This window comes from Peromyscus maniculatus, chromosome 20, assembly GCF_049852395.1.
Source record: "Peromyscus maniculatus bairdii isolate BWxNUB_F1_BW_parent chromosome 20, HU_Pman_BW_mat_3.1, whole genome shotgun sequence".
Taxonomy (NCBI): domain Eukaryota; kingdom Metazoa; phylum Chordata; class Mammalia; order Rodentia; family Cricetidae; genus Peromyscus; species Peromyscus maniculatus.
The window spans coordinates 40,752,604-40,779,586 of NC_134871.1; the positions used below are offsets into that span (position 1 = coordinate 40,752,604).

General features: G+C 40.5%; 1 protein-coding gene across 2 annotated transcripts in view; it reads right to left on the reverse strand.

Annotated features, from left to right (window-relative positions):
* Positions 1-1,168: 1,168 nt before the first annotated feature.
* Fam135b (family with sequence similarity 135 member B) overlaps positions 1,169-26,983 on the reverse strand; it is a 284,289-nt gene continuing 258,474 nt past the window's right edge. For both annotated transcript variants that reach the window (XM_042264605.2, XM_042264606.2), the window contains exons 13-20: positions 24,748-26,755; positions 22,274-22,440; positions 19,633-19,724; positions 15,665-15,762; positions 14,190-14,341; positions 10,190-10,300; positions 8,503-8,616; positions 1,169-2,857 (exon numbers count right to left, since the gene is read on the reverse strand). In XM_042264605.2, the coding sequence (XP_042120539.1) occupies positions 2,652-2,857; positions 8,503-8,616; positions 10,190-10,300; positions 14,190-14,341; positions 15,665-15,762; positions 19,633-19,724; positions 22,274-22,440; positions 24,748-26,755 (2,948 nt within the window). In that variant the 3' untranslated portion in view covers positions 1,169-2,651. The remainder of the gene's footprint in view (positions 2,858-8,502; positions 8,617-10,189; positions 10,301-14,189; positions 14,342-15,664; positions 15,763-19,632; positions 19,725-22,273; positions 22,441-24,747; positions 26,756-26,983) is intronic.

Sequence of the window (26,983 nt, forward strand, 5' to 3'; positions counted from 1 at the left end):
CATGTCTCTGGGGTCCTCTCTGGCACGGACAGAAGCTCAGAAACTCATGGAATTATAGAAATCTATAGGGTGTGTTTTTCCTTCTATCCTTTCCCACGTTCTCAGCACTACACCTGATTTCAGCCTGCCACTGAGGTCATTGACTCCAGACTGGCTTTACATTTCTATCTCCTCCTTTGAGTTTATTTGGCTCATGAACAACAAATTCCAAATAATCTCAATGTTAGTAATGTTTATTTCTAACTAGTTTGGGGAAACTACAAATCATACAAACAAAACCTAAAAATAGAACTGAGGATGGAAACATACTGGCTCGTTACCTTGGCAGGCATTTTGTTTATCATATTTATAACCAATAATATAATGTCCATGTTTACATTATACATATATATTATGTATATTGATATATATTATATATATATATACTTTAATAGAAAGAGACATAAAAAAGCCTTTTCAAATGAGGCATGACAATTAATACTTGACATTCTTATTTATAATACATGAGTACACTTTCTACATGATGATGGTGGATTCTCAGATGCCAGTTAGGTTTACAAAGACAGCAGGAAACCTAAAAGAGGTGTTCCATGCAGCCGAACGGTTATTGCCATTAGTTCTCACTAGTCCAGACAGCATATTGAAGTTAAAAACGGCATCTGATTATTGGTAAAGACGATGATCATCAGACTCATCTTGGCTCCATAAGTACTACATAGTCTTTCAAATGACCAGGGTTGACAAATGCTACTGATGAGGATTGAAACAAAACAGAAAATGAGCATATCAGACCAGATGGGCAAGGCTCTGCACATATCCAGAAAGGAGAACTTGCTACAGAATAACCATGTTGCATTAAGCAACAGCATCTGTCTGTGTCAGAAGATCCTGGGTTACATGACTAGGAAAAAAAAAGTGTTCTCCAAGAAATGAAACCAACATGTCAGTGCCACTGAGCAAAGAGAGTCCGTGTCAAGCCCTGACTCGGGAACTCAGGAAAATGCCCAATGAGAACTGCATGCATTAAAACTAGGTTATTAAGAAATTCAGAAAAGACCCATAGAGAAGTCCTGAACCCACTGTAGGAGGTCTACCTTTGCAAAGCCTTCAGCTCCCCTCCTAGACCACCCATATGTTTACTCTCCTGCAAACTAACAGTTTGAACTCATTTCCCATGGTCTGAATTTATTCATTGCATGCACCCAGAATCCCATGGATTTCTTCCCATGGGATCAGTGATCTGGAAACCCAGTTCAGTTGCCCAGAGCAGGCAGATTTCCATACTGTGCAGGGTCCTTCTGCAAATAAATGGGGGACTTTGTCTTCAGTGTGATCATCCATGCTGCCCTGGTTCATGCACTTCTTCTGTACAGCTAAATGTTCATCCTTTCTGACTTTAGCATACATAATGCACTTAGATGGGGACAGTTTTAAATATCCTGGTTATTTTCAAAACTTCTGCATCAGTCACTTACCAACAACACTTGAAGTTGGGTCTTCAATCTGGCTTTTGTTCTCCAGTCTAATCTCACTTTTGCCTCTCCTATCTGTTAGTTTTTACAAATGTGGTCTTTCCTAGCCCTTTATTTTCCTAAGGCAAGAAGACATCACTATTGAAAGATAACAGCACCCTTCTTAGAGCTCCCCTGAGGTTCTTTACCCAGCATGCCTCCCTTGGGATGTCTTTCTCCTTCCAGGAAGAAGAGAAACAGCTGGCCATGTTAATGGTTTTGAAATGTTGCTCTTGCTGTCAAGGCCAAACCAGCATTTCTTTGGAAGTGCTTCAGCAGGAGTTTCACACATGAATACATTCATCCCACTATCTCCTTCTGCCAGGTAGAGTCTCTCTCGGTCTTCCCTACTTCAGACAGGACTTCGGGCATTCACAAAAACAATTTGTGGACCAGGCTATGCATAGAAAAAGTTTAAGGAAGTAGGTGAAACAATTGGTTCAATATGCTCCCTACAGCTGTTTCTGTTTACACCAAATCTGTTTTTACTAGCAGTATCATCTTTATCTCCCTCTTCCTTAAGTCACCCTACCTACTGCTGCTAGAAAATAACATGTGGACTTGCCACACTTTCCCTTGTCCTTTAGAAAACATGGAGAAGATAAGAGCATGTATAGAACAAGTTTTTGAACAAGTGGTATGTTGGATCTATTAAGGGTTCTATTTACAGGAAGATACCCCACTTCCACACAGAAGTTAACCTGAGTTCTGAAATGTTTGTGTGCACTTAATTGAATCAACACATGATAAAGCTATGACCTAGTAACAGACTGGGGAAATATAGTTAAGTTGGATCAATTCCCATGAGCCAGGGTGGTTATAAAGCTGGGCTCATCAATGGCAAGTGTTCTGTTTCTTATTTTCTCAGATTATCCTTAGAAACATCTTGAATGAGACTCTAGGTAGCTTGACAAATTCAAGAAAACATTGTTGTCTTTTACACTGTTTGTTCAGCTTCCCCAATGTCTCGATTACAAATTTCTCTAGTGTCCAGTCCCACCCCAGCTTCATCCCTCCACACCCTCCATCTCCTTCTATTCCACTCTGGAATTCAGAGGTATGGAAAAGCATGACGTAGCTAAGAACTGAACTGATCTTAAACAGCTCTGGCCAGTCACCCAGGCTGCTCCCTGGAGGCCACTACTTGAAATAGTTGAGTCCTGCCACCAAGAAAAACTTCTCAAGGAAGAGTTCCGAGTCCAGCACAGCTATATGAGCTGCACGGCCAATCAGAGTGTTGGCAGTGTTGGGCAGAGCATGGAACACATTATGTCTGATCAAAGTGCAGCCCTTAGCTTCCACCAGGGGGCCCAGGAGGTTGTTGATCATTTCTGCATACACTGGCCCTGGAAGGAGGGAAGAAAGAAAGGAAATGAGTACAATTCCACAGTACAGTCTAAAGAACAGCTTTGCATGTGTGTTGGCAGAGCACATAATGGACTAAGTTCAAGCCTTATGCTACTGGGTGCAAATAAATGAGGAATGGAATCCAATTTCTCTATAGAGATCGCAATTGATAGGGTTATCATTCTTTCCTTCAGATAACTTAGTGACCTGGTGTCAGAAGTCAAAGCCAAGTGAGGGAGATTCCTAGAGGAGTACTATCTCTCAGCATGGGAGCAAGAGAAAGAAGACTCAAGTACAAGTCCTCAGAGATTCAATTTCTGCTTCAGAACACCAAGGGGACTGGATGCATATGTAAATCAGTCATGAAAGATGACACTTCCTAATGTCAAATTTTAAGGTCAAACAGCATTTCACGATCCCCTGGTTCTGTTGGAAAGGGAGGGGGTAATGCAGGATTGTTGCTGTTAAGTTGCTTTATTTTTATAATTAAAAGACTCAGTTGACTGTGTTTCTAAAAAGTGACTCAGTTTCAGATTGGCTTTGGATAGTAGGGCATAAAGACATGCAGTAACAGAGATCATTGAGCAATGAACAGTGTGCACACATCAGAGTCTGCAGTCTGCATCTCATCCATCTGCTTTATTCCTGCAGCATCTTCATGGCAAATTTTATGCTCTATTGGGACACCTGCTGGAATGATACTGAGGGCCAAGGTGGGCTTCTGACAGTTCAGAAGGTAGAAACCACAAGCTATTACATAAGCCTCCAGGTGTCCATTCCAACTAAGACTTGTATAATCAAGCCAGTATGGTACTCTGAATTTCCACAGAGAGGGGCAACTCTATCGAATGTTCCAGTCAACTATAGATATTACTCCATTGCACATGAACAACCTCACACTGCTTTCCCCTCTCCTCAACTAATCATTGTGCACACCAACAGGGCTGTTTCCCCGCTGGGAGGGTACTGAACTGCACCACATGCTGAGAACACTGCTTCTAGCCTCTTATTCTCCTCTTTCAAGGTCTTGATAGTTCTGAGGCTGAGGAAGCTAAAATGCCAACTGAAATAATCTTGGATTTCTTTGTGGAAATAGCTGTCCTAATCTTACCAATTTGTCTGGGGGAAAAAATGGCTTGTGGTTGGAATAAAAGAAATTCTACTTCCAAAGAGTCCATATGAATAGCAGCCAATACATGTCATAAAATCATATGCACAAAGTATTGCTATTAGAGAGAAAACTGAAGTCAATCAAAAGTCAGTATAATAGAACCAGATGATGGGGAAGAGGTGGGAAAAGATGGACTCTAGATGTGGTATAGCTGCTGCATTCATGAACTCACAGAAGCTGTTGTGACCTGTACAATATCAAGCCAGTTAAAAATTCTAGCATGGAGGGAGAAAGGGGCTCAGGAGGCCCCACCCATATGAGAAGCTATTGGCACCTGATGGTTCTCAGTAGGTGACTCTAGCTGGTCACCACATATCCATGTGTATATGAGCAATGGTAATTGAACTTAGTGGGTTATTTTTTAAAAAGAAAAAAAGACATGAAATTGGATGGGAAATGTGTTGGGGAGTGCTGGGGGGAGGAGTTGGAGGGAGGGAATGGGGGTGGATATGAGCAAGATACATTATATATATGTATGAGCAACAATAAAACACTTTTTTAAAGGAATGGCTGGTAGGTTAGTAGGTAAACCATGCTTGCTGGTCTGGTCAGAAGAGTCCCTGGTTCTTTTACAGATGCTTTTAACAACAAGGATTATACCTGCATGTTGTGACATAATGGAAATAGAAGCGGAGTAATGTTCTATCAATATTATAATCTGTTTATATCATATAGGCAACAGGGCCCATTAAGTCACTCATAAAATAGACAAAGTTACTCAAAATGTAGTGATTCCTCCAGCAATCATTTTCTGCTGAGACACATTGTTGCCTTTAACCCAGAGGTGGTCTTTGGAATTATTTTTAAATATACAAAGCACATCCTTAATTATTTTTCTCAAATAAAGCACTGCTTTCATGTTGGTTGACTTCCAGGGTAGGAACAAATTGTCTGCATGACAATTTGGTGACAAAATGAAGAAGTGACTGCTATGGATGACTGATTGATAAATAAAATGCCGATTGGCCAATAGCCTGGCAGGAAGTATAGGCAGGACAAAGAGGGAGGAGAATTCTGAAAAGTGGAAGGCTGAGGCAGAGACATGCTGCCAGCTGCTGATGAGGAGCAGGATGTAAAGTACCGGTAAGCCATGAGCCACATGGCAAGATATAGATTAATAGAACTGGGTTAATTTAAGATATAAGAACTAGATAGCAAGAAGCCTGAGCCATTAGGCCAAACAGTTTAAATAATATAAGCATCTGTGTGTTTATTTTATAAGTGGGCTGCAGGACTACCAGGGTTTGGCAGGACCTGGAGAGAAACTCTCCAGCTATAAATGACAAACAGACAGGGGAGGTCAGGAGATTTATCATAGAAATTTTAGGAAGTAGGATTTTCAGCAATACTTAATGAAAACAAAACTAACGAAATGAACAAGATCTTCCCACATCGATAAATCTATGAATTAAGGTAAATGTCATTGACAATTCATTCAAAAATGTAACATAAGCATGACTATAGGAAAAGAGGGGGCTGTATCTCTCCCTATCACTGGAAGCATTTAAATTGTGGATGGATATTCTTTAAAAAAGAGGAGCAGCAAGTAAATGTCTCTAAAATGGAACAGAGTGGTATAAAAGGTGTATTCTTGGCAATAACTTTTGGCTAGCGTTTAACAAAATCTCAGACGCTTGCAGAATGAATCATTCCAAATCCAGGGGGAACCATCCTCTGCAGACCTTACTGAGTACCCAACCTATGCCTTTCTCTTTTCCTCTATGAATGTGGAATTACTTCTTTCACAGTTAAGAGGAAATGCAATGTGTAAAGGGCATAGAACTGTCCCTGACACAGGAAGACCACAGTGCCTGGCACTTCCATTTTAACACAGGGTAGCCATAACTTGTTGGCACATGCCAAGGCTCACGAGACATCATATAGGAGTGTCACTAACACGTGGCTCAAATCTGGCACTGAAACATGCAGTGTAAGCAAATGGGTGTGACTGTGGGTTATATTTAGCAAACAGGGCATAAATTTGAGGGGCTCTGCATGAAGCATTTACAAAGCTCAAGTGTCACCAGAACTACATGAGGTCAAGGAGATGAGACATTAAGCAAAGAAGGCTAGTGAACAACCACAGAAGGAAAAGGCATGGCAGCCTTAACAGTGGCATGGTCTTCTGGCAGTGATGTGTTCTGATCAAGTCTGAACTTAAAACCAGATCACTGACTCTTTTACAAGAGTCTTAGGGTAGAGTAGTATGCTCTGGGCATTAAGAAGTCTAAAAATCAACCATCAAAAAGCATCAAATCAAGTTTGGGTTGAAAATAACTAATAAGTGTCTTTAAATTAGTATCTCAGAAACAGAAGTAAGATTGCTTCTAGGGCACTCTTGTACAACAGAATAGATGGAATAATTATTTCAAAAGATAGTTTGGCTTAAATTAATTAATGTGTTTGCTTGGGTAGCACTACACAAACAGAAAGGCTTCTACTGCAATAATATTTTATGTTTCTAAATGAGAAGGACCATATAGGTTCAGTAAATTGTAAATTTTTATTTAAGTTGTAATATTTCCATAAAATAAGCAGAATTTTAAAAATGATGTATGTCTATATGATAATTTAAACATGGGGAATTGAGTATAACATTGTGCTAAACAAATCATGACTAAAAATTGTAGCATGGTGTGTGTGTGTGTGTGTATGTATTTGTACATTGCTGAATATGTGTGAAAATGGGTGAGTGGAGCAAAAGGTCACCCATCCATCATCAGGTGACTTACTCTATCGCTCTCTGCTTTATTGTTTTAGACAGGGTCTCTCACCTAACCTGGGGCTCACCACTTGGCTAAGCTAAATGACCAGTGAGCCCCAGGACCATTCTTCTCAGCACTGGGATTACAGACATACAAAGTCATGCCCAGCCTTTTAATACTTAGGATCCAAACTCATGTATTCAAGCTTGTACAATAAGCACTTGATCTAATGAGCCATCATCAAAGCCCTTATGGCTTACAAATCTACCACTTTTAAGTTGGCACATTCATACAAAGAGACTAGAAGAGAATGATGAGGGGGGAAATGGGAGTAGCAGAAGAATTAACGTAATTGGATAAAATAGGTTTGACTTTTCTCTATGAATGAATACTCTATTATTTCAGATCTCTGTGTGAGTGTATGTGTCTGTGTATGTGTGTCTGTGTCTCTCTGTGTGTATGTGTCTATTTGTCTGTGTCTGTGTGTGTCTGTGCATGCGTGCTTCTCTGTGTGTGTCTGTGTCCGAATGTGTGTGGGGGTGTTCACACTCTCATGTGTGTGTGAGTGCATCTGTGAATGACATGTGTATTTAAGTGCTTTGAGATTGCAGAAAAGGATTCCCTAGAGCTAGAATTACAGGTGGCTGAGAGCTATCTGATATGGGTACTGGGATAGAACTCAGGTCCTCTGCAAGAGCAGCATATGCTCCTAATCACTGAACTATCTCTCCAATCCTTTTTGGAAGAGATTTATTTTTAATAGTTTTCCATTTTAAAGAGTAATTTTTCTGGCCATGTGTGGTGGCAGAAGCAGGAGGATCTCTGTGAATTTAAGGCTAGCCTGATCTATGCAATGAGTTCAGGCCAGACAGGGCCTCATACTGAGACTTTATCAAAAACAAACAAACAAACAAGCAAACAAATTAAAAAAAATAAGTAATTTTTGTGACATGCCTTAGGTTGCTTTCCAGAACACATACTAGACTGTAAAAACCACAGTGCTATTTTCTGTATTTAAATAATTAAGGTATTTTTTTCACCCAAGTTTCTGTTAGGTTTTCCTTGATTTCAATAGAAATTTTGAATGTTTGCATATGAGTACCTAGTTTGGGGACCTTTGATAGACTCGTAAAAAATCAGAATATAAAAAAGTCAGAATATAACAAAAAGCACTTACTTTTGAAACAGTAAAAAATATTTGTAGATATAAACTAATCAACCAAGGGAACAAGGAATGCTAGCCCATCTCCTGGTCCTGGTTGCCTAGAAAACTCCGGACACACTAATCAGTTGACTTTTCTATGGAACCCCAGTAGTCTCCACTCTCTCTCATTTCCCACCGGTAAAAATTGAATGTGTTACACACTACTTCCTCTCTTTATCCATTGTACTTTGCTCTCAACACCTTTGCTTCTCTGGTGCTCTAACTAGACAATAAAGTCCTTCGAGGGCAGAGTCCATCTCCCATGTCTGTATCTATCCTTCTCTTTTCCACGAACAACACACAAACGGAGCTCACCAGTTTTCCTGGCATCTGACAAGCAAATGGCTGTTCACATCACATGAATGAAATACCCAGACTGTTAACAGGAATGTGTGTACACCGAGACAGTGTGCGTAGCCCATGATTCCATTCTAGACTCAGCGCAGCGGTACAGGCTACCTGGAGTCTGAGCCCAGCTGTTATCAACAAATATTCTCAAGATTTCATAAATTTACTTTCACTTTGAAAATTAGAAAGTCCCTGTCAAAAGGAAATGTAGCTTACCTGTGTGTCTGTCTTTGAGGGCCGTTTTACACATTTCGATCCTGGCTGAATGAAATGGCACGTAGCGGTCTTGGGGAGAAGCAACCAGAACAACGTTTTTAAAATACTGCAGCCCTGTAACAAGAAGGCAGGTGAATACTTTCTATCGAGGTGCTTTACTCTGACACCCGCTCTGGGTTGTACACAGTTTGAAGTCTTCCCCAGAGAGTGGCAGTGAGGGGACACCAGACACTGGGCTGCACCCCTGGACAGAGCTGATGTTCTGAGTACCACCACATACGGCTCAGGAGGAGGCAGAGCAGGCCCCTGTGAGAAGTTGAGCAAGGAACTCGGTATGTTAAAGCTTTTTATTGTGGTTTTGGACATAAAAGTCCTTGACCCCAGGAGTATAGAAGCCATGGAGACTCACTGTGAGCACTGAGGAAAATGCAAAAAGGTATCTAGCTATGAGAACAAAACATGTCTCTGTGAGGCAGGAAATTAGGGAGCCCATAGGGAAGATGGTTTTCTCTTTCTCATTCTTCCTGGATCTTTAATCCTAAGCCTCTCCTGCTCTGTCACCTGAAGTAGGAAAGCCTTTTGCCTCGCCTCCTCCAGCCTCGCCTCCACCAAGCTTGCCTCCTCCAGCCTCACCCAGCTCCAGCATTGCCTTCCTGCATTGTTCCCCACAGGGAGAATGGAATATCTTCCAACCCAAAAGTCAGCACAGCACTCATCATGGACATCTGGGAACAGTGCACAGCACATTGCACTCAACCCTCACCTCAAGATGGAGCTCTTCTTCTTCTCCTATCTATAGCCAAACAAGATGGTGGCTGACTGCCCTTGTTGACCCTCTCTGTAGGCCCTCACATCCATATCCAAGATCACAGCTGAGCATCACACACTGGAGCAGCACCCAGGGCAATGGCTGGCTGATATGGGCACAGGATGGACAAAGGTGACCCCAAAATCTGCTTCAGTACAGAACTGTAACAGCACTCCAGCTCTTGACCACTCCACAGCTGAAACAAGCTTTGACTTCTGTGTTGAACTCATTGCAATTCAGCATCTTCGTATGCCCAATCCCACCTCTCTTTCTCCCCACAATATGTAACTGAATAATCCTCTAGGGGTGGGGGAGACACAAGTACAAAAGGAATAGTGTGAGCTTGTAAATGAACTGAATACAGGGTATCAACAAGTGCTCCCTTCCTGGACATAGACAACTGGTCCATTATTGACACTTTCCTCTGCCATAGTCTCTATGAACTGGGCTGGGTTTTCACACTGCTCTTTATATCATCACCACAGGGTGAGGGAAAATATAAAAGGAAGCTCATGTGGGAACACAGACAATGCTCTACTCACTCTTTTTCAGGATGGGTCTACACCAAGTGAAGAGGATCTATACATACAAGGTGAGGGCAGGATACAGTCCTGGACCTGCCAATACAGTGCACTACATGATTGACCGGAAGTAGAAGCCAAAGCTTCTGTGTACTATATTGAACCTACACACACCATGGCTGCTATGCTACACAGGGGACAGGCTGAGACCGGCTGACATGCTGGGTAACTTTTGGCTTCTCAGCATGTTGAAGAGATGCTGCTGGAAGTCTCAGCATACCTCATAGAAGCAAATGAACACAGTATCAAAGTGAATCTGCTTAAAATCTCAACCTCAGATGCCTAGCAAGCCACACACCTGTTTTTTGGCTAAGTTGATAAAGGAAACATTTGCGCAAATCAGCGTTATCCCTGAAGGTCAGCTGCAAAAGGGAGCCAGATTTCTTCAGTTTCTGCATGAGCCACAAGCCTAGGAAGAGAAAAGGAAAAGGAAGATTAAAAAAGAAAAGCGAAACAAAGCCAAAGAAGATATTTTCGGTGCATGCATATATGCAGATAGAGCACTGATACATAAAATATATTAAAAGAAAGAGAGCCGGGTGGTGGTGCCGCACACCTTTAATCCCAGCACTTGGGAGGCAGAGCCAGGCGGATCTCTGTGAGTTCAATGCCAGGCTGGGCTACCAAGTGAGTTCCAGGAAAGGCGCAAAGAAACCCTGTCTCGAAAAATCAAAAAAAAAAAAAAAGAAAGAAAGAAAGAGAGAGAGAGAGAGAGAGAGAGAGAGAGAGAGAGAGAGAGAGAGAAGAAAGAAAGAAAGAAAGAAAGAAAGAAAGAAAGAAAGAAAGAAAGAAAGAAAGAAAGAAAGAAAGAAAGAAAGAAAGAAAGAAGAAAAGATATTTTGAGTTAGCTTAAAATAGAGTTTGGCTAATATATTGTGCACCCCAATAAGCTTATCTGGGGGTCAGGGAACAGAATAGCCACTATATTAAACATAGAGGTTAGGCAGTGGCAGCACACTCCTTTAATCCTAGCATTCAGGAGGCAGAAATCCGTTTGGATCTCTGTGAGTTCAAAGCCACCCTGGAAACAGCCAGGCATGGTGACATACGCCTTTTATCCCAGGAAGTGATGGTAGGAAGCAGAAAGGTATATAAAGCGTGAGAACAAGGAACTAGAGTCCTGTTAAGCTTTTAGGCTTTTGGCAGCAGTTCAGCTGAGATCCATTCAGGTGAGGACTCAGAGGCTTCCAGTTTGAGGAAACAGGATCAGCTGAGAAGTTGGCAAGGTGAGGTTGGCTGTGGCTTGTTCTGTTTCTCTGATCTTTCAGCATTCACCCCAATACCTGGCTCCGGGTTTGTTTTTATTAATAAGACCTTTTAAGATTCATGCTACAATAGCAATGGGACTTGCTATTAATTAAGTTTAAAATAATTAAGTTTGTATATCTATATTTTTATTTTGGTGTGTGTGTATTATATTTGAGTGTGCACATAGAGATCGGAGGAGAATATCATGTATCTGATGAATATCAGGTGCCTGATTTATCACAAACTATTTTATTCCCCTGAGACAGAGTCTTTCTTTGAACATGGAGGAAGGCTGGCAGCAGCAAGCCCCAGAAACCTTCCCATCTCTATCTGCTTTCCCCACAGCATTAGTGTTACAGCTATGCATGGATGCATGGACACACCCAGATTTTATAAGCATTCTAGAGATTTGAACCCAAGTCCTCACACTTGTGCAGCCAGTGTTCTTATCCAATGACTCATGTCCCCAGCCCCCAAATTTACATTCTTATTGTTGGTAGCAGGAGTATATAAACTGTCCTACAAAATTACACAGCAATAGGCTTCTAAGTCCATGAAACCAGGCATACTCTGATATTCACTTGTTCTCTTTCAGTAGAGGAAGCCAAAGGAAAGAACACCCAATAAAAGTCTACAGACTGGAAAACTAGAATATATATTTCTTACAGATCCAATTCAGTGTTTATGCAGACGCTTAAAAGTGTATATTATGTATCAACAACAAAGGAATAAGGATATGAAAACAGTATATAAATATATATATATATATATTAGAGAGAGAAACATATATCACAGTGGTTGATGTGTAGATGTCCACATATGCAGAATAAAACATAATATGAAGCACATGGAATTAATTACTTTAGATATTCTAGGTTGGATGAGTTTGGTAATATACCTTTTTAAAACTTTTTATATTTCAAGTTTACAATTATGAGGGAGAAAGTAGCTAAATTAATTTATCTTTGTCCAAAGATGGCTTTGGGTTTGTTCCAAAGAAAAGACATTATATTTGTTATGTATAAAAGTACCCAAATAGGCCATGAGCACAAGGACCATCCTTAAAAAACTGGAGCAAATAATCATGAGTCTGAGTCACACCGTGAAGAAAGTTGCATAGTTATTGGGAAATATGGGGAAAACTGAAGGATTAGCATGGAGAGAGAGTTCATTAGAGTTGACCACAATGCCACATAAAGGTTCTAGCCAATCAGGAAATACACAGCCCTGTTTCACTTTTTGAGTTCTCTCTGCTCACTTTGAAAGCTATTTTGGTTTTTAAATTGGGTTGCTTGTTTTCTTGGGGTTTAGGGTTTTTAGGTCTTTGTATGTTCTAGACACCAATCCTCTTGCCAGATGTATAGCTAAGAAATATTTGTCTCCCATTCTATAGGATGTGAGGGGTTGGATCTCGAGGAGTAGAAGGTGAATATGGTCAAAATACATTGTATACATGTATAACATTCTCAAACAATTAATGAAACACATTCCATTGTTAAGAGATATGATTTAACTAACACTAATCATTACTGTATATGGACAAATATCTTGTGTGTGTTTCTGAATATAAAACCATTTGCTAAAACCATTAGCAATGTCTATGTGATCTGCACATGTGTCTAGCATCTTGCTGCATTATGTAAGGGCCTTCATCATCTGGCTGTAGTCAGGCACTCTATCCATCTTGCCCTATGGAGAGCTGTGGTTTTATCCCTGAGAATTTCCTTCAGTTTGCTGATTAACCCAGCCTTCCAGGCCATTACATACACTAGAAAACCTTCCTAGAACCTGCTGCCTTAGAAATCCTGCTCATGTTACATCAAGCCTCTCTCCTCCTCCTTCCCAATTCCTACCCCTTCCTCTGCTTCCTCTTTTCCTCTCTCCTCCTCCTCTTCCTTCCATTTCCTTGTTTTCTTCCTTCATCATCCTTTTCTGGGCTACTGGGGATCAAACCCAGGGTCTTGGGAATACTAGGCTAGCACAGTAACATGAGATACACCCCCAGCTTAGGCCTTGCTTCTTTCCCCTCTATACCCCCAAAGTCTCTTACAATACCATTGAAGTTGTGAGGGCCTCAAAACAAAAGGCAAGCAGGCAGTACAGAATTCAGTTATTTATGACCTAGAATAGATGATAGCAAGTCTGCTTCATAATTTTCCTTTTGAATCCTCAGTGTGCATTCACCCACTTACACAACCATGAATGCATATATGCATGTGCACACCCACACATGTCAGATCTTGGTGCAGGTGAGTTCCACATCTGCAGAGTCAACACACCAAGACTTAAAAGTCTTTTTGCAATAGTTTTGTCTCCTGGACATTTTTCTGGACATTATCCATAGACAATACTGTGTATCATTTTTTGCATAGTATTTGCATTTTGTTAGGAAGTAAAATCAGTCTGGAGATGATATAAAGTATGAGGAAGGATTGTCTAGGTTACATTTAAAAACAATGAGAATTTACAGGAGATACTTAAGAATTTTCAGCTTTTGGTATCTGTGAGGGTCCCAGAACCAATCAGCAATAGATACTGAAATATAAATATGAATGCACACACATATTTCATGAATTTTTAAACACATACATAACATATGTGATATGATTATACACATTATATATATTATATATATGTGTATTGTATATATATGTATACTGTAAACATGTATACACATATGCAAACATGCATTAGGTACACATAATCTCCGTTTCACAGAAAGTAAACGAATATTGCAAGGTGAGAGGCCTTAGTCAAATTTAACAATGAGAAGATAGGCTCCACGCATGAGAGCAAACATACAGTATTTGTCTGGATATTAGCTTAATGTGCTGTTTTTCAATTTTCTCTAGTATTTCTACAAATTTCACTTTCCTTTGTAGTTGACTAAAACTCCATTGTGTATATATACCCACACTCTCATACTAAATCCACCCACCATCCCACATTAGGGAAAGCCCTAAGATTCCATCAGTAACTTCTGTCTCTAGTTGCAACTTCCTGACACCTCTGATGAACTCTGAAGGATAATGAGGGTGACAAAGTCTTACCTGTACTAACCAGGGTGCTGTTGTTGTACAGAGTCCCCAAGTGAGGCCCAGACAGTGACAGGAATGTGTGGAGTTTGTTGAGGTAATACCGGAACCGGGGCCTTGTGAGGACCGATCTGATGATAATGTTACCAAGGGAATGGCCAATGAAGCTGTTTAGAGACAGGAATGATACATGTGAGTGATGGCAGAGAACTGCTGTGCAGGGATGGGTTAGAGTGAGAAGCACCAAGGTCTTAGCCTCTTCCCCCAGGTACAGAGGACCTGACATAACAAATGGCCACTACAGATTCATTTTCATCCAGTTTTTGTGAATGGAAGCTCTAGGCAAATACACTGAGGTGCAGGAGAATTGTAGTGTTTACCTTGTATCTCCATTATTAGAGCAGTCCCCCTGAGGGTCTGGTCCTCAGGCCTCCTCTCAGCCCATCTGGGGACAGCATGGAGTCCTTTCTGAAATCCATGTATCTAAGCACTGTGCTCTCTTGGTCATTTACAAGATAAAATCCCAGTCTTAGCCTTTCCCACGAGGCCATTCATCATCTCAGCTCTGACAACTGCTCTGACTCCACTCATCCCCCCATTTCTCTCCACACCTGCTGAGCTGTCTGCTCTCACTTACACTGACTGGCCATTCTCCTCCATGCTCTGTCCAAACTTCCTGCTTCCTCTGACCCATGAATCCAATATGCCATTCAGATTTCAATTAATCATTTATCAAACCCTATAATATGACAGGTGTGCCATCTTACCTCTTCTCACAACATACATAAAACCAGCAAAATAACGCTACAGATGTTAGCCTACACAATTGGATTGCCTGAACTGTGTCCTGTCATTATCGCACAAATCCTTAATTGTGGGATAAATACATGATCTCATATCCCTGGAGACTAAAAAGAATAACTGACACCATGATCTTAGTCTTAGGTTCATGTATGTATATGTTAAAGCAGACAAGCTGCTTCCTTCAGTCTGAGTTATCTAAATATTTAGACCAAATTGTTGTCATATTTTGAGGATACAACTGGCACTGGCTGAAACCCTCTCATTAGTCAGGGTTCTAGCACATCCACTTCCTGATAGTCCAATTAAGACATAACAAAGTGGAGGCTTAAGGATTTGAAAAGTGTGCAAAAAGTTGCACACTCAGTACATGGCAGTTCCTAAACTTTTGAAAATTCCAACATGAATTCAAATGTAGAGATAGTTATATTAATTTTAAGACTCTTAATTCTCAGCAGCAAAATATGTATTCGTAATGTCCATATTATGAAAGATATATGGGTGAGAAGCTAGACTTGCTACTCACTCACTCATTTGCTCCTACCTGAAAGTAATCAGATTCATTAAGAGCCCAAAAGTCAGTTATCACAGTGGCTTTAAAAAAGCATCTAAAGATTAATATATAGTAAACACTCAAAAACATGTCACCCATCTTCCCTCAGCATTAGCTACCTGTGGTTTCCTTTTACCTAATTCGGGATATGGAGAGGTTGTACAACTGGATGTGTTGAATGATCTCATCCAACAATCGATCTGTCATGGTATCAAAATCTGCAAATGTGTCCATCTGGAAAAAAGGAAAGGGGAAAGGTGTTGGGAGAAGTTATGGCCTCTATATTAGAAATCCTCTTTCCTTAAACAGCATGACATGGAAAGCTGTGTAAGCATCTTGTCAGGGTTCTAGTTTGAGATGTAACTTCAAGACAAAGATCCACTGGGGCTCTAATGAAGAAACTGGGCATCTGCTAAAGGATCTTCAGTTAGGGGGATAAGGTGAAAGATCTGAGTATATATATGTTCTTGGAATGTGGTACCTGCTGTCTCAACATGAAATCACTGTGTCTGCAGTGGAAGAAGCAGGGCCCTATGAAAGGAGACCACTTGCTCACTTTGTGTGAGCCAGATTCACACCAAGACATGCTTGACTCTTACATGTGATACCTCAGTAAACCCCCCCACTCTATCCCCTACAGACAAAGAGAAGCTTAAACCAGGATTCCTAAGTATAGATAAAAACTTAGACTCCTTTTCCCTAGGTGGCTGTATCTGCTACAGGGACTTTGGAAAACACAGAGTCAGGATATTCAACCAAAAGACTAAAAAAAGGGAGGTGGGTTAAAATAAATTATATGGTCTGTGCCTTTAAGAACTAGCCTCACAAAGAAAGGGGAGCACTCCTTCCAACCTTCCTGCTGTGAGTGAGAGATTTGGAAGAGCCTCCCTGGAGGCTTATCAACTTAGAATACACCTTACTTTTGCATTCTGTACCTAAAGTCTCCAGTGGCAGCTTTGGGGATGCGATCTAGGCACAAGAAGACCCTCACTCTATTGTCTCAAAAAGGGGGCCTTAGACAAAAATATCTCAATATTGATAGACCCAGGCCAGTTTCAAGTCCCCAGAAATGATGGCACCAGCCCCAGGAACTCAAAAGAACAAAGTCAGGATGTCTGATGGTAACAAATTAACCACAAGATGCCCCTCTCCAGAGATAACATGACCAGACCCCAGAGATGAGTTGTAAAACTCCTGACAAGGCAAACAGATAAGCTAGAATAAGATAAAGTCCAGGCCCTGGAAAAACTGGACCAATCAAGGATGGACCCATACTAACCCCTCTAAGGAATTTTGTGGGTTTTGCCTATAAATACTAACTTCCTCAAGAAAGAGTAACTCTTCCCTGCCTCACTTGAGATGGCTTGAGATGAGTTCCCTGTCATGACTTGCAGCAGAAGTAAACCTTGCTTTCGCATTCTGGTATGCTCGTCCTTGGTGGTCTCTCTGGGGGTTACAATCTGGGCACAACATTACGCTGGTTGGTTTTTATCATCTTAACACAAGATAGAGAGATCTGGGAGGAGTGAATCTCATTGAGAAAACGCTTCCGCAGACTGACCTGTTGGCAAAGCCTATAGTGCATTTTCTTAACTGACAACTGATGTGGGAGGGCCCAGCTAACTGTGGGCTGTGCTATCCCTGAGTATATATAATTAGGACATAATAAGAAAGCAGGCTAAGCAAGGTATGAGGAGCCGCACTGTTCTTCCAAGTTTCCTGCTTCCTGCCTTGAGTTCTTACCCCTTCTCCCCTCAATGATGGACTGTGATGGGGAATTGCAAGGGAAATAAACCCTTTCCTCCCCAAATTACATTTGGTTATGGTGTTTATCACAGCAATAGAAAGAAAGCCAGGCAAACTCTAAAGTCATTGCTTTTCACCCAGCATTGCCTTCAGGTTAGTCTATAAGTTCACGCACAGACATCATCTTTGAAAGATTTGGAAGCCATTCATGTCTTATGAAGGGTGACCAAATGATAAAGGGGCACAAAAGGAGTAAGGGGAAATCCCATGCATGTCTAAGTTCCTGAAGACATAATAGATTGATTTATATAATAAAATTTTAGGAATATGATTGGGAGCAACACAGACATGTATTTAGGGTTAATATCTATAAGCAAAAACATCCTTCATAAACAGTGCAGGAGCAACAGCATCTTGGGATGCCTGAACCTCCAGCCAAAAACTCTAACAAATATTCATTTCAGTGGTGAAGAAGCAAGTAAACCTGAAAAAAGGAGAAGCAAAGAGGTGAGTGACCTGAAGTACATGGTCACCCATCTCTCCATGAAGCCTGCAGCATGAAAGAGACAAAGCACAGTGGTGCTTTTGCTAGGCTTCATGAAATACAATCTTATCTGTAACTCTGCTTCCCCTGAGGCTGTGTCTGGGTTCTGTGGCTTCTGCAGCCTGAACCTGCATCTCCTTGGCCTTTAAAAGTGGAGAATGCAATGTGTTTCTTCTCATATGCTAAAGACTCTCTAAAATATTGTTAACACACCTAAGATTGGTGCTGCTATTATTATGACCTTCTAGTCCCCAAAAGCCTCTTTGCTCCTTCTGAAATTACTGTTTTATATATTCATTATTTTACAATTATTACTATAATGAAGACTTCACTCACTATGATGAAAAATGCTCTCAAAACCACAGCAAGGTACAAAAATAATACTGGGAACTCCACAGTCAGAGTACTTTGAAACAACTGTTGCATTCTGAACTCTTTATAAGACTTACAATATTTAAGCAGTGAAATAACACAGTAGAACTTAATCAGTATTGAGACAGATCTCTCCAGTTCAGTGACTTGCACAGAGATCTGGATCAAACAAGCTTGAGGAATCCATGTGGAACCCAGATGTCCTAGAACATATCCCAGAGTACATGGAGGGACACACAATGAAGGTTGGATTCCTGGCTCTACCTCTGCTATTAACCACATCCATTGTCCCTGAAGAGAAAACTTCACTAGGGCAAAGTCAACACAAGGTCAAGGAACATTGATCAGTCATTATTCTACTGCCTTCTCTAAATGTCCTGGGACCATCTCCCTCAGGAAATGGCCACATATGAAACACATCCCTCAGGACATAAAAGATCTGGAATTTTGTGTGGTAGTTCTTCGGGTCAGAAGGAGGATTCTCTGCAGAAGCCCTAGGCTGTATGCTCTGTGCTGTAAATAATCAGTGCTATTGGTAAGCAATAGAGCTGCTTTGAAGGTGTAATAGGAAAATGGGACAGGTACCATGAAAATAGTGGGCCTTGGATGATGGTTCTCCTAACTCTTCCTCCATCACATAGTACTCTTTACTGCCTGTCATGTGCCCTGGAACATAGTGTCTAAAACAGGCAAAGAAATTAAGCACTAGCAGTTGAGGGGTAAGCAGGATCTTTTCAGCTTTTGATCATTTATTAATTTATGTGTGTGTGGAGGTCAAGGGACAACTTGGGAGGGTTGGTTCTTACTTTCTAGTATGTTGGCCTCAGGGATTGAAGTCAGGCTATTTAGGCTTGGCAGTGAACATCTTTACTCCGACTCACCTCACTAGCCTGACGTCTCAACTCTGATGTCAGATGGTTCTCTGTATAACTACCACTTTGACTAATCATGAGACCTCTTGCTTATTAACAACTCTATTACCCCAAAGGATGCTTACGAGTCATTTCCCTCACTCTCTGAACATCCCAATCACTTGTTCATAGATTAACAGCCACAGCCTCAGGGTACCATGTCTGACTGTAAAACCAAAGTGACCTGACTTTGTAGGTTGCAGAGCTGTGGGTGACAATGCTCTGTCCCTAGTGTGACTACATGGATGCCCACATAGTTGGTAACCTAAGCCGTCATGCTCCTGATGTCCAATTAAGGCAAAAGGCTCTGATCACCTGATATATGCTAACTCCTATCATCATTTCATATTTTTTCCCTTAGACTCCCAAAGCAATACAGTAAGTTTCTTTTTCTCTCCAAACTACCCAAGCACTTGGATATTCTCCTTGAAGATGCCCCCTTCACTTCACGTGTATACATATCATCTTGGTGTTTTTAGGAGACTCCTTCAAATTCGATGTTCTCTCAACCCAACATCTCTGGCATCATACCTGATTCTTTTCAGACATTAGGAAGTCCAGTTTTCCACCGGGGAGCCCCAGTTCTATGAAAGTCTTCACCAGCCGTAGGTCTGCACTGTTCCCTGAAAATGACAGATAACCCCAGACCTATAATTAATCATAATATGTCACACGGGATTTCTTTCTCACCATTTCTCACATTACAATTGGATTTTCTCTTTATTTTAAAGCCCATCTTCCTCTTTTGCTGCCCTAGCCCATGCACACACACAGAGAAGGGGCTCTTTTAAATGGCCATTCTCTAATGAAATTCTTCCTTGACCTGTCACACTAGTTCTCTTTCTTTGCCAGAACACCATTCTCTCAATAGCTTTTTGAAAGGGCTGCCTAGTGGCTGAGATGGCACGGTGGGCAGTCACCTCTTAAATCACTTGCCTACCAATTGTAGATAACTGGGAAGAGATTAAATTATCAACTACAGTTCAGTTGTATAAATAGAAGAATTATCCCTAAGCCTATGGATAATGGATTAATAAGCTTGCAAGTGTCCAAGAGTAGCTGATAGGGTACTTGATAGGGCCAAGGAATGAAAGGTTTGTAATTCCAGGAAGTAACTAGTATGAGAAACACAAACAGCACACAGAATATGTTGTTGGCATAAAAAGTCACATGGAAAGTGGATTTGTTATATCAGAATAAATTAGGCATACATTTTATTCTGGCCATGGGCATTCTACTATATCTACATTAATATATGGCTTGTTCCTCTTCTGGGTCCCCATAGAGTTGAAAAAGACATGCAACCTGTTTCGATATTTTGGTAGTATGCTTTTCCATGTGAATCAACCCTGCAGGTTATGGTTTTGGAGAACTTCTGTACTGTAAGTGAAATTACAACTGATTTTTTTATCACTCTTTATAAATTTCCCCAAAGACTTAAAGGTGTATTAAAAAAACACATTATATTTGGAAGAATTTAAGATTTGAGACAAACCTTATGTGGATATTCCCAGATGATAACCATCCTGTAGGCTGTTATAGCATATGATCAAACCTGTAAGCTCAAGATCATTGGAAGCTTGTGTTTTTTTAGGGGAGACACATATTTCCTCTTGGGAAGTTAAATTTTATCACTCTATTTATGTCAATAAATAAATATTCTTTGGATTCACTCATGTTATAGCCTAAATTTCCCTAATGATATTTTAGGAGTGGTCTTTTAAAAAGTTGATACTATTTATATTAAACACAAAGACTTTAGGAAAAATATATCCTTCTTTCCTCAAGACACTAGGAGTAAAAAGTTTCTGGAACCTAAAGCTTCCTAGAACAGTTTTAGTTAATAATGTGCTAGACTGAGAACATTTACAACAAAATATGCTTTGGACTTTTAGGCACAATAGAGAGCCTGTGTAAATATTCATAACTTGTCTTAATGTACTCGTTCTTAATATAAATATGCTAGTAGGAAGATTTGAATAAACAGATTCTATAACACTCTGAAGAGGTTATACATGTGCACCTTGAACTACAGAAGTAATATTATGAAAGCTGTCTTTGTGATCACTTGTTTTTCTTTTGACCTGTGGCCCAAGGGATGCTATCATGGGTAGCTCAGCTCTCCGAGTCAGTACAATACTAGCAAATCATCTCTACCTCTGTCACACAATTCTGTTTCAATATGCACAAGGTAACAGATGTAAACCCTATTGCATAACCAGAGTTCTTACTTTAAAGATTTATTTTTATTTATGTGTATATCTAGGTGAGTGATTGACACAGGTACCCAGGTAGTCTCAGATTTGGAAAAAGGCATTTGATACCTTGGTGCTAGAGTTACAGGTTCTCATGACCCATTCATCATAGGTGCTGAGAACCAAACTCAGGTCCTCTGGAAGAGCAGCAAGTGCTCTTAACCATTGAGCCATTTCTTTGGGCACCCAGATTTCGCATTTTGCAAAGAATTTTAGAATTTTCAAAATGAGAGGTAGGAATCACCCTTTAATGACAACGAGCTAATGAATGTCAAGGTCATTCTTATCTTTATAAATCCTAGAACACGGTGGTGTCTAGTATACAAAAGGTTCTGTTAAGTGAGAGATGAACAAAATAGACAACAGAAAATAGTTGCGATCACTAACCTAGGCTCATTAAAATGCATCCTGTATTCCTTTTCCTTCTCTTCCTCTAGAACCATCCTATTGATTCATAAATTCCATTAATTCCGGCATTTCATTGAGGTATTCATTCTAACAGTACATTCACTTCTTCATTCATTTACTCCAGTCTCTCTTTCTCTCTTTTATTCAGAACACCCATTCCATTGATTATACCCTTCCTTCCTTCCTTCCTTCCTTCCTTCCTTCCTTCCTTCCTTCCTTCCTTCCTTCCTTCCTTCCTTCCATTGATTGGTAAAATTCATGTCAATGAATTAACTAATTAATTGTGTGTGTGTGTGTGTGTGTGTGTGTGTGTGTGTGTGTGTGTGTGCATGTGAGTGTATACGTATGATATATGTAAGTATCCTGGGCCACTCCATTTCCTTTGAAAGCAATGTTTTTCTGGTTGCTGTTTGGTTGCTTTTTAGAATGAATACCTGATCTAAATTACTTCATAGACATAAAATGAATGTAGGATAGTAATCTGAGGAGGAAACATCCTTAGAACTTACCATCCAGGCCATGGACACAGACCACCAGGTGAATCCCATCTTCCAAGTTTTCCTCCTCTTCCTCTGGTGGGAAATACGGTATATCAGAAGCTAGTACGGATAAGTCACTGTACAGAAATCCTTCAATCTTCAGTTCTTTTTTAAACTTTTCTTTGGCCTGATAAAAACTGGAGAATATACCAATTAATCACAAGCCATGCTGTGTATTCCATGTTGAGCAGGGAATGATTTGGGCTGATAGGTAGGAGTGCTGTGTATTCACAAACAAATTATCTTCTGAACATCAAATGCTGAATGAAACCTTAGGGGAATTGCTGGCGAGCAAAGCTTTGTTCTTAATAAGATAGAAAGGAAAACATCCCCAAGAAAACTGAAGAAGGAGTTTTTATTTTAAAAATTTCTATTTTAGACTGGTATTGAACAGGAGGCTGGGTAATGAGACTTATAAGACTCTGTGCAGTTACAGGACATGGCCATTTTTAAAATTATCTCCCAAGAGGGGAAGTTCCTTTCCTCTCATACAAGTCCAGCATGGTTTAGACTCCATCTGCTTTTTAAGAACTATTTTCCACCATTCCCAACAGCAATGCAGGTTTTGGGTTTTATTTTTTTCTTTGTTTTGTCTTGGTTTTATTTTCTAGTTAGTATCATAAACTACTTGGCTTGGCTTGGCTTGGCTCTGTTTCTTTGGGCCTTGGTATAGTCAGAATATCAGGATGTCAGAAATGACTTTTAAACCCAGCTAAGATGTTGTTTGTGTGGTTACTTGACAAGATGGTAGTTAACAACACTGATTCACAAATGAGATTGTGATGGTTACAATCTTGGTTTTAGCACTTCTGATAATAGCCAGTTATCTGAAATGCTTGGGGTTAGAAGATTTTTAGGTTTCAGTTGGGGTTGTTGTTGCTGTCTTTAAGATATATATATATATATATATATATATATATATATATATATATATATGTAAATATATATGTGTGTGTGTGTGTGTGTGTGTGTGTGTGTGTGTGTGTGTGTACATGCTGAGATACCTGAGGATTGGACCACGTCTATACACAGAATTATGTTTTATTTTCTATATGGCCTAAGCACATTACCTGAAAGTAAGGTATTTTCATGTAATAGTTTTACTAAAGTTGAACATAAAACATTTTCATGGTGCAAAATTCTCCACACGTGTTGTCACACCAGCCTTATCTAAAAATATTTTAGATTTCAATAGCATGAAAATACAATTTTGATTTAGATTTCTTGTCCAGTAAAGGCAAGGCCCTAGTTTTTATCTAGAGCAGTACAAAACAGGTAAACTTTTAGATCTTAGCTAATGTACAATTGTGGATTTTCAAACTAGTGATGTTCCAGTGTTAGCATCAGCATCCTCATCTACTTCCCCTTGGTGAAGACATTCTCTCCTCTAAAGTGTTTCTTCTGGCCCTTTTCACTCTCCATACAGTCATTGCTTCCAGATAAAACCTTTGGCTCCACTGAGCACGCGGAAAGCATCCCACTTGCCCAGCACTGGCCTTGGTTGCTATTCCTGTCTGCTTGGTTTCCTGCAGGTAGAGCAGAGATGACTCTGACCTAGCTTTGGACAGTGTCTAGATGGACTTCTTGATTCGGTGACCAGTGTCATAGGACAGGCATTTAGTACTATTTATTACACAGAATGATCAATGTTTATCCGCCTGGACTTTTTCTTTATGTGAAAATCAATAACTATTAGTAGTTGGCAAGAGAAGAATGAGTATAAGGCACTCTGACAAAATACTTCTATTATGCACCCAATAAAATATATAGCTGATAATTGATGGTACAAAATGAACATAGCACAAGCCAATGATCACGCTATATATTCTAGGACTGAAAAAAGAGTAGTGGCTTTGAGAGGACCACAATCTTAAAGGGAACTTAGAAGGCAAATATGGTGGAGTCCTATTCCCACAAAGGTCCTAAAATCACCTTTTTCAAAATATGAATAGGTGAAGTTACACTAGTGTCATAAGAGAGTGGTATATCACAATAAAAATGGAACAAAATTTCCATATCTATCCATTAAGAATTTGGTTAATAAGTCATGGTACATCCATACAATAGACTATTATGGAGACATTAAAATACTGAATGAAAATGGACTTATATAGAAAGATATTTCTAATATTTTAAATGGAAAAAATAATTAAGAAGCATCATAATGATCCTGTTTTTATTAAAAATGAATATATTTAGGGGACAAATATCTGTATAGAAGATCTCTGTGTAAAAATTATGTCATGTTGTTATGTTGGGTGATGGGCTTATTTGTAATTCTTCTTTATATTACTTAGACATTCTGAATTGCATGATGTGTACACTATTGCATTATTTAAGTGAACAAAAATAATAAATACCTCCATGTTTAAATAGTGTGTATGAAACTGGGAAAACCTAAATGACTAAGGACCTGTGAGCTGTGAGCTATCCCACAAACTTACCTGAACATTCTTTCACTGACTTCTTCTTCCAATTTGCTGGAATAGGTAGAGACAACTCCAAAGGAGCCTAAAGGTTGATGAGTAATGGGGGCTAGGCTTTGTTTAGAAGAGTGTCCAGCCCTAGCAGGGGTCTCCTTGGGTACAGATGAGAAAGGGAGACATGTGGCAGTGCAAGACACAGACAAGTTAACGACCTCCACTGCCTTTAAGCTGTCCAGAGTAAAGGCCTCGGCGGAGTTCAAGTGGGACCCAGAGATGGAAGTTCCTGTCTTCAGCTCATGGTTTCGTGACACTTGGGAGGCAATCGTGTGAGTCACAGTGGGGCACACAGTGCCTGCTTCATGTTTGACCTCCAGAGAGGCAGTATGTCTTCTATTCAATGTCATGGTATCATTGACACTTGATGAACCATTTTGTACACCTGTAGAATTCAAGTTGACAGCTTCAACAGCTGGTACACTACTGATTTCAGGCACCCTGTGGTGAGACACAGCCCTGATGTCTAAGATGCTGTTGTTGGGGACTATGTGTTTACCCCCACTCAATCCTTTATGTCTGCCTTTTGTGGTTTCATCTGCTGCTCTATGAAAAGATCTGGTCCTAGAATTTTCAAGCACTATAGTACATGGTACTTTTAAGTTAAGACCTTTGGTTTCAACACTTGGTATGTTCTCAGCCATGTCATCCATATAGCAGGGTCCTTGAGGACAGGACTGATTCTCTTTACCTTTGGGGATGTCTATGTACCCAGGTCCCTGGGCTTTCTCAGAATCTAAAGCTATGTCTGCAAGGGAGTGTCCTGCCCTGACATCCTGGACCCTGGAGCCACCATAAGAATGAGAACTGTGTCCAGGTGAACTGGTATCCTTGCTAGAACTGTCCAGGTCTTCAGAAAATCCTCCCGTGCTCTTCATGGTGTCTGCACCTTCAGTGGTATCCTCAGGGCTGCTGATCTGGGGTGCAGAGACAGACTTGGTTAGCATAGTAAGTGCCAACTCCCGCTCCTCATCTTCGAAAGGCAAAGAGCTGATAGAGGTAAGAGAAGCCTGGATGCCACTGGGCAGACTAGTGTTGCTTTCTGTATGGCCACCCTCTAAAGAGTTCCTGTGGTGGGCATGCCTTCGAATCACCTGATGTAAAACTTCACGATCACTAGGTAGCTCCAGGGCCCTGCTTCGGGCCTCAGACCAGGCAACAGAACTTGGTTCACTTTCAATGCCTGAGTCAGATATGATAGAGGCTGACCTCTTGATGATGCCAGAGAGCACTGACAGATCTTCCTGCTCTTCTGAATGTTCCTGCAGGGAAGATGTGGTGTCCCAAGGTTCCATTGGAGCAGTATTCAATGGGTCACAAGGTTCAGCAGGGGTGAGCTTCAGGCTCAGCAGCATGGGCTTTCCCTCCTGGTCTGCTCCCCTTTCTAGAGTCTTGAATTCAATGGCAGCTTTTTGGTTTAAAGAGGTGGCATTATTCTGACTTATTCCTGCTACAGCTTTGCTTGGCAGAGTCTTAACAGGATCATAGCTGTCCTGAGAGCTCCCTTGATCATGCTGTACATTAAAGCCCTGCATGGGCTCAGCTCTAGGGTGGTTCTTATTGCTAGATTTCACATCAATGTAAGTCAATGCTGGGGCCTTCCCATCCTCAGGGCCTGGACTCCTCCTACGTATGTCCACATCTGAATCTCTCACAGCATCAGGCCTTGGACCAGTCCAACATGCATCTTCAGGCTTGAGTGCTTTGCTTTGGAATTCACCAATGGTCAAATACACCTGAGATTCTGAGCACACGTCTACAGGATTCCGTGTGGAGACATTCTCTTCCATCTCTGGACACCTAATAACATCCTCATCGGAGCCTAGCTGGGGTGCTTTTGTGGTCGATAATGGAAGGTTCTTCCTCAAAGATGATTTTTGATTTATAATATTCTTTTCTTTCCCTTTTAGATCCATTATTGCAGGACTTGTCAGTGGGACATCAAAATTAGGATAAACACTCAAATTATGCTCTATAACAAAAGAAGAAAATTGTATTGTAGTTTACAAATTAATATTACAAATTATTTAAATACCTGATTGTATGAAAACAATTCAGCAGTCCTGCATTACTGCTTTTTGAAGGGGATGACCTTCAGATTTTTTAAAGTTCTTAAGTTACAGAAAACGTTTCTTATTCAGGGGTGTACAGATAGTTTATGATAACCAGGTGACTCATGTTAAACTTCCAAATAGTTTAT